Below are 7,967 nucleotides of genomic sequence, written 5' to 3'. Positions count from 1 at the left end.
ACATTCTGTTGATTGCAAGATTCATTACACATTTCAATTTGTACAAATTTTCATTTCATTTCATCCAGTTTGTACAAGTGTTTCTACTTCCATCTTCCTCACATCCACATCCAAGAATAGTTATAAACCTTGAGAAGTTCAAGATGGTTGCTTATTCTGATGGTATGCACACGGTAACTCTCTGCTTAAAAGTGCAATGCTTCCTTTGTCGAGGATGCCGCCAAAGGGAATAAACGAACGTAGGGGAGATAATTAGGATTTTTTTCCCAACTGGTTTCTCATGGACTGCTTCCCTTGGACCACTGATCTTATCCATGTTAGCACCAGCAGAATGGAGCTTCATGCAGTGGGGGTGGTGAAGTGGAATATGAGACCTATCTTTGTGTCAACTTTTCTTAACTGTGTAATTCGATTATCACAGATGTGAGGGTTATTTCAATTTCCATGACGTACTTTTAACATGCAGGATTGCCACGAACATCAAAACCACCTGTATAATTTACAGTTCATGTGAAGATATTCATGGCAGTGTATTCTTATGTTTATTCTCTTTGTTTAATATAATTTTCTTTGTACCCGATATTGAGAAATTCCTATTGAGTAAGAGTTTAAAGCTGTGATTATGTTGCCTGCAGATATTTAAACAGAACACAATAGTATAAAAACAATGCTGGTTTATATGATGCATGCATTCTGGGCATCTAAGAAAATTCATTCAACACAGGTGAATTGATGCAACTGAGCTGTAGCTATGAAGATGTCTGTGGGTGCGAACTGTGTAGCAATAATTAAGAATAAACTCTGAAAAAGACCTATAAAACTGAAAAATCCATGAATTCGGAAATTCTATGGTTGAGACTTTTATTTGGCAGTTACTCTGACACTATCGTGGGTCTTATAACGCTTATAGCAAAGTTTACCATATGCAAATGTAGAATGAAAGCATCTATACCTTTTATTCTTACTGGAGCTATGTAGTCTGACATAAAAAGATACTGTTTCACCATTAAGTACCATTTAAACAGTGGTATACTTATGAGTGGAGAGGCTTGGGGACCACCACTCTGTATATGCCATTAAAAGTAGATAGCTCGGCTGCTGAACGATCAAGTTCACGCAGCCTTAAGCTCCCTACTACCTATGAGGCGGTAGTGCGGCATCGTAGCGCTCGAAACATATCTATGACCCGCTTCATGGTCCTTCCGCGATACTTATCTGATGACATAATAAATGCCAGCATATAATAAATGTAAGAAAGATATTTTTTAACTTTAAACATGGAAATAAATGTGAAAATAAGTTGGAGGTTGTATTGTGCTGGTGTGAACATCCATAAAAAGATGATGAGAACAATGGTGGTTTTTTATTACTATTTTTCTTGCTCTACAGTAATGTTAGTGGTGGAGTAACAAGAAAACAAAAACTAGCTTGTGTTCCTCTGCAGTGTCTCCAGGTTTAACACCATAGATCACCATGAAAAACAAAATTATAAAAAATTATAAATACTGTAGTTACATGATTTCAGAAAAATAGTTGAAAATTTGTCAGGAACCAGCAAGTCATCCAACTTGCTTGCTCTCAACAACTGTGCATTTTTTCAACAAAAACAAAACGACTGCCTTGGGCTGTCCAGATCGGGTGTATTGTGACTGGGACAAGGACTTCCATTGGGCATATTTACAGATCTTCACCAGATATGACCAATTGTCACCTGTACCCACTGTGTTAGTCATACACAAAAGTACAATGGTTATCAGCCTATCAGCTGACGGTCACAGCCAGGAAGGATGAAATGTCAACATGAAAATTCAGTAGTATTTACAGCATGTTGGAAATAGTGTACACTGTAGCACTCAGCTTTGTACACTTAAGAGATGAATAACTTGCTTAAGTTGATTTTTTTTCATCACATGCTCTTTAACAGATCTCCATGTGCTGCTCAAACCTCGTAATATTCTCTCACTCATTCATACACACACACATCCATATACTGCGGTAAATGTTTGATCTTTCACTCCAAGCACACAAAATGATCACAGAATCAAAAGTTGAGAGGAGATTGGCGTTTTACTCTGAATCAGCAACTAAGGCTATAGCACGAAGCAGCCAGCCCTGTAAACAGATGCGACATGCAGAGAAAGAACAGCCCACGCAAGATGATTTCTGAATCTAGAATCTCAATCTGTGTTGGTGACAGGTGCCGTTACATCTAGAATAAAGGTAGCAGACAGAATAGGTTGATTGATGATTTTAGACTTGAACGAGAGAGAGGAGAGAGAGAAAATGTGGAAAAGGAGGATGAAAGAAGAAATAAGTGATTATTCTTTATTAAAACCATACTTTGTCTATCTGTTCTGCAAATTCAATCTCCGCTGCACCATTAACATCTGTAATTGCAGTTTCTGTTTCTTCAGCAAAGCGATTTTCAACTTGACTTTGTTGAGCTTAATTTCACTGATATTTCTGTCTGTCTCACTCTTCATATACTTTCTGACCAGGCGTCTCTCTTTTTCATGCATTCTCAGTCCTTTCCCAATGTGACTGTATCTCTGCCTCAGCTTTCGTGATATCATCTCATAGGCTGTTCTCCTTATTGGCAAACACTGGGCTGTCTCGGTGTCAGACTCTGTGCATGATGTGTCAGTGATCACAAAGGTGTTATTGTCGAGCATGTCATGACTGCTGCTATCAGTATCTACAAGAAAGATATATATACTTATAAACACACACAAACATACACACACAGCATAATGAAATGGTTCTAGAATATCTGAAACTAGAAAACAATTTGATTGTGTAGCAATCTGTACAACAGAATCAAATATTTGGCTGACGTGTGTGAGCAAGCACAAAAGTATTCATCTACAACTGTCATCTTTATCAGCAAATAGGTAATAAATGCTTTTAATATTTTAATTCTACCCACCACTGTCACTTCCCAATTACTTCCCCCTATTTGTTTTTAAAGTAAAAATCCCATTTGCTAAATGGATTTGTGTTAAACTCTTTACAATCTCTTCACAGGATTTACTGTCTCTTTTTTACTGACATGTTAACTTTTTTCTGGTCCAGGGACCCTGCAGTCTTCATGTTTTATTGCCAAGTTAACTTTTTCTGACCCAAGGACCATGTGGTCTTCACGCTTTTTTAAGGCCCATGTACTTCCTTGCTACAATTTGCTATTATTATATTTTGAATTTGTGCTCATCAATGGTCGCCTAAAACCCACTGCGCTCCACAAATTTTTATTAGCGGCAGAATTGACAACTATGTGTTTCAAGACATTTACTGAAAACACAAGATCATGTGTTTAAAATAAGTCACTTCCACTGCACCTTGTCTACTGACTATAAAGGCTTAATTATAAAGACTACACTTTGCTAACATAAAGAGACCGGCAAAGACATAGTCTCTTTTTCAGTCACATCCTAACATTATGACAGTAGTCACCCAAAGCAAGATCATTCAATGTCCAAAAGAAAAAAAGACTCATTTTTTGGTTGTTGTGATGTCTGCGTTGAATGAATTGATGACACAAAATACAATCACCTGATGGGGTAGAAAGAGCTGTCAGTATATGGCTCTCATCGCTTTCCTCAGTTTTCATATCCACATTATCACATACTTTCTCCTTTACTACAAATGATAAATCACACTGTGGCAAACTGTTCTCGGGTTCTGTAACAGACAATGAAACATGGGGAAAATAGTAGACAAGCTTGGAGAATTTCATGTCTTATACACAGTCCATCACCATGTTCCTAGCAAATGGTTTGCTACACAATTCATAGTAACGTCATAGTAATATCTCAAATGCACTCACCTGGCAGGCAGGACAAAGCAGTTGCAGTCACATCAGGATCATCAATGTGTTCAGGTGTGTCAGCCTGGTATTTCTTAAGTGATGAATCTGACATCAACTGTGAAGCCATGGTCTGTGCTACCATGATAAAAACAAAAGAGAATTTTCCTTGACTTTTTCCAGGATAGACTTTATTCATCCAGTCCATGCACTGATACCACAAGCATATTTTAGAACTTTCAGGAGTAATCAATACATACTTCTATCTAAAACCACCAGCATAAAAGTTTTTCAAAACAGGCGATGGCACTGCTGCAATGCTAAATTTTTAACTGAAAATATATTTGATACATTTCATGAGTTGACAAATTTAATGTCAAAGTTTTAATATGTAAATATGCTAAGCTGCCAAAAAACTTTGCACCTTCAGCAGGAAATGAAATGTCACTTGTACGTGCACACAGGTTTCTTAAGAAAGATTTTAGATGCAAGACTGCTTTTTTTTTGGCTTTGTTACGATACACCAGGTCACATCTTGTAACTAGTACTTGTTCTGTGGCATTGTTTTCATAACTGAGCACTTTCCTAAGTTATAACTTCCCATTTGGATTAATAAAGTTGATCATTACCATTGTAAAAACATCCTCAACACAATCTACTACACATACTTGTGGTAGACAATAACAGACATGCATATTATTAATAAAAGTAATAGTAATATCAATAATAAAAACCTCTAAGAAGTGCATGCAAAATGTTCCCAATTAAATGAATAAGAAAATGTCTTCAACAAAGATGTTCATACTGTAAAACATCTGTTATTGGGTGCCCAGTGGTGTAACGGTTCAAACTTTTGCTTGTCACCTGCAGTGAGAGGATCTGGGTTCAGATGTTAGAATTCTCACAGGGCTGAGTGTTGAGGGTTTTCTGTGGGTACTCTGGTCCCCACCCCCAACTCCCTTATATTGCAAAATCACCATATGGTAGAAGACTTTCCTACTAAATCTACCAACCAGCCAGCAACAGTGTCTAATTCACACTCTTGTTAATTGTACAATATGTATTGTATATGTTTACTATGAAATATCTAGTCGATTAATAAGATACCTTCACAAATGCTTTAAAAACATAAGGTTAGAAATTTCTACTTCATGCAAAGAGGATTTAGTCCTTCCCACAGTGTTGAATCACCAAGATGGAAACACTTTCCAATAAAATTAATACAATCAGTCTATAAACCCATATCTTGTATTGAAAATTAAAACATACCCTTGAGCCTCAATTCAAGAGGCTTGGAGATGTTGCTGGGTGTTACAACAGGTGCTTGCGTCTGTTTTTTGTGGGTCTGGCAGATGGAGTATTGTTTTATCTGAAATCAAACATTTTCAAGTATTTTCATAAAAAGTGTACAACTTTTACACAAAATTCGAATAAATAAAATACACAGTAAAACTTACCTATATAGACTTGCTAAAATCCTCAAAAATCAGGTCTTAACTGAGAGGGGTTCTTATAGAGAAATCGTAACAATTATCAAATGCGATCTCACTAACCTCTTCTTTCCAATTCCCGTCGTGTAAGCATGCCTGGTAAACGTTGTGACGTTTCATCCAATTTTCAAGCCAGCCTTTCGACGCCCGAAAATCGTTAAATCCTCTAGTCACTGCCAGGCACAAAGCCTTTTCCTGAATAAGTTTTCCGGTCACTGGAATGTTCTTCTGCCTCATCTCACAAAACCAATCCCAGATTTGTTCGTCTATCACTGTAGAGGCAGTTCTACGAATTTTAGACAGTTTTCTGTCTCCACTTTCGCCACCATACCATCTTCTAAGAATCACCTCTTTCTCCTTTATTATAGTTTGAATCTGAGTTTTTCCCACACCAAGGGAATTCGCAATCTCGATTGCGGTCTCACCTTGATCACTTCTTTTGATCACCGTAACTCTTTCTTTAAGAGTTAATGCTTTTCTTTTGCGTTTTCGCCTTCGCTCGTTCACTTTTTCTGACTCCGCCATGACTGGGCGTTGTAGGGGAGGTAACTCTCATGTTTTTCTCTGTGTCGCTGTGAGAGTTGTCGCTCTCTGACGTGTTGGCAGATCGGACAGGCGAGGGAAAGTCATCAGAGTGCGTGACTGTCGGCTGAAGTACCGGTCTCCACCAAACCATCATCGTGAACCCACAAATACAAGAACAGCTTTAACATCAGGGCTAGGTTGATGCGTTCGTGAGAGGGAATGGTCGATTTAGAGAGAGGTAACAGCACTGAAATAGTGGAAGTACGCATAGCAAGTATAGCACTGGGACTCCCCCATAGACGAGTCTTGTATGTATTTGTATGTTTTTATGGTTAACAAATCTGTTATTTCTATACGTTACATAACACGTCGAGTTTTGTGTTCGGGGAACAGCAGGGGTGGGGGCTCGTGAGCCGCGTAGTAAACTGTGTGATAGACGTGTGAGAGCCCTCCTGGAACACTAACTGTTCCTTTGCACTGGCACTGGTAGCACCGCCCGGCTACCTTGCCCTTGAATACTTCAAGATGAGTGCAGCTGTCTGCCTGCACCCGGTTTTCTTGAAGATTTCTTGCCACTGCTCCACCACAGTTACCCCAGGCAATAAGATGCAGCGACGATTCTGAACGGTAGAAATGACTTGTCCGCTGTTCTGAAGATCGCAACAGGCACGTGGTCTCTACCAGCCGTTGCCTCGCACGTCTTGCTGCCGGACACAGTTAACTCCCTCGCTTGTCGTTTGGGAGAATCGGCCTCTTAGTTACACCACACACTCTCTCCTCTCTACGCAACCAGACCGCAAGTGCGAGCAGGTAGTGATATACGTTCTAAAATTTATCTAAACGGAACGGGCTTCCCTTTCTCAGACCTGCTGCCTGCGACTGAAAATCACTCAGAGAGCGACGTTTCTGCTGGAACACGAGGGTAAAAGCCCCGACTAAATATCTACCCTAAACTATATACTAAGAGAACAAGTGACTACTCGCCACCCAATCTACGCGGCTCTGACGCTATCGCTCTAATACTAAGGCGACTATACTATTAAACACCTCCATCTTACCCCCCCCCCCAACACTGGGCCTCGATCGCCTCCATCAATCTATGCGACCTGTCAAGTCGTAACAAAGGACAGAAAGGCTTCCCTCCACTATCCGCTTTCACTGACCATATATATAATTATCTACTCTGCTTCGACCTGTTGTTCTGGCCTTGAACCAGGCTGGTTCATGACAATATATAGTACTAATGTCAAAATGTTCTTACTAAACTATCCTTGAAATGAGAAGTGAGCGTCAAACCACAAACAGAATATGGAAATATTACAATACATAAAAGGATTACTTTGGGATTAGAGTTGCGGCAGCAAAACTGGCAGGGCCGTGCTTAGGGGCAGGCGGACGAGGCACCTGCCTAGGGCCCCGCGCTTCAAGGGGCCCCGCGCTTTTGATTGATATGGTAACTAGACATATGGAAGTGTAGTCAGCCGTATCACATTCTCGCTGGACGCGCTTGGAGACAGAAGGCTGCTGGACACCGAGGATTTATCGCGCATGAACGTTCGTGCATTGAGCTATTGCTGGATTTATGTGCCACTAGGGGGGGGGGGGGCAAGTTGGAAACTGAGTGAAGAGGTAGGTATAAGGTATGTTACTGAGGTGTGGCCAGTCTGTGAATTGAGCGGATTGGGCCCCGCCCCTGGCTTTGCAGCCTGTAAGAGAGGTCGAGTGCTTTATTTCCTATAGTTACTGAAACTTTCTTTTCCCGTTTCTCCACAACCAAAAAAAAAAAAAAAAAAAAAAAAAAAGAAAGAAAGAAATAACTACTACGTTAGTTTAACTGAGCTAGAGAAGGTGTCGGCACGCTGGGTGGATTGTAGGGTTAGTACGTGTGTCAGTGTGTGTTGTGTGTTACTTAATGGCGGATGAAAACCCATCAACTCAACCTCAACTACGACTGCAGGGTTCCCTTCATTGTAACCTATTGACGAACGTTACAAATAAATTAATCGTAGGCTTATGTTGTAATGTGTATGCAGCGTGCTGTCAATGATAAAAGACAAGATATCCCTGAGGAAAAAAGTGACTTTAGATTAGATCCCAACTAAAACCGTGTGATCGTGGCGTGAGGGCCCCGCACATGCCCTTTGCCTCGG

The 7,967-nt window shown here is 40.1% G+C and overlaps 1 protein-coding gene across 1 annotated transcript; it reads right to left on the bottom strand.

Annotated features, from left to right (window-relative positions):
• Positions 1 to 2,048: 2,048 nt before the first annotated feature.
• Positions 2,049 to 6,119, bottom strand: LOC112560498. Its single transcript, XM_025232396.1, has 5 exons — positions 5,356 to 6,119; positions 5,072 to 5,171; positions 3,824 to 3,940; positions 3,550 to 3,678; positions 2,049 to 2,695 (listed from the first exon to the last, which is right to left on the bottom strand). Exons 1-5 carry the CDS (start codon positions 5,815 to 5,817, stop codon positions 2,346 to 2,348), a joined length of 1,158 nt encoding a protein of 385 aa, XP_025088181.1. The 5' UTR covers positions 5,818 to 6,119; the 3' UTR covers positions 2,049 to 2,345.
• Positions 6,120 to 7,967: the final 1,848 nt, after the last annotated feature.

Source organism: Pomacea canaliculata, linkage group LG3 (assembly GCF_003073045.1).
Source record: "Pomacea canaliculata isolate SZHN2017 linkage group LG3, ASM307304v1, whole genome shotgun sequence".
Taxonomy (NCBI): Eukaryota; Metazoa; Mollusca; class Gastropoda; order Architaenioglossa; family Ampullariidae; genus Pomacea; species Pomacea canaliculata.
The sequence above is the reverse complement of the archived record's forward strand: the minus strand, read 5'-3'. Positions and strand labels throughout refer to the sequence as shown.

Coding starts and splice junctions, on each gene's coding strand:
- LOC112560498 (XM_025232396.1), bottom strand. CDS start 5,817: ATGGCGGAGTCAGAAAAAGTGAACGAGCGAAGGCGAAAACGCAAAAGA. Junction 5,172..5,355: donor ACGGGAATTGGAAAGAAGAG/GTTAGTGAGATC, acceptor GTTTGATTTCAG/ATAAAACAATACTCCATCTG. Junction 2,696..3,549: donor AGCTCTTTCTACCCCATCAG/GTGATTGTATTT, acceptor TCTTTCTTGTAG/ATACTGATAGCAGCAGTCAT.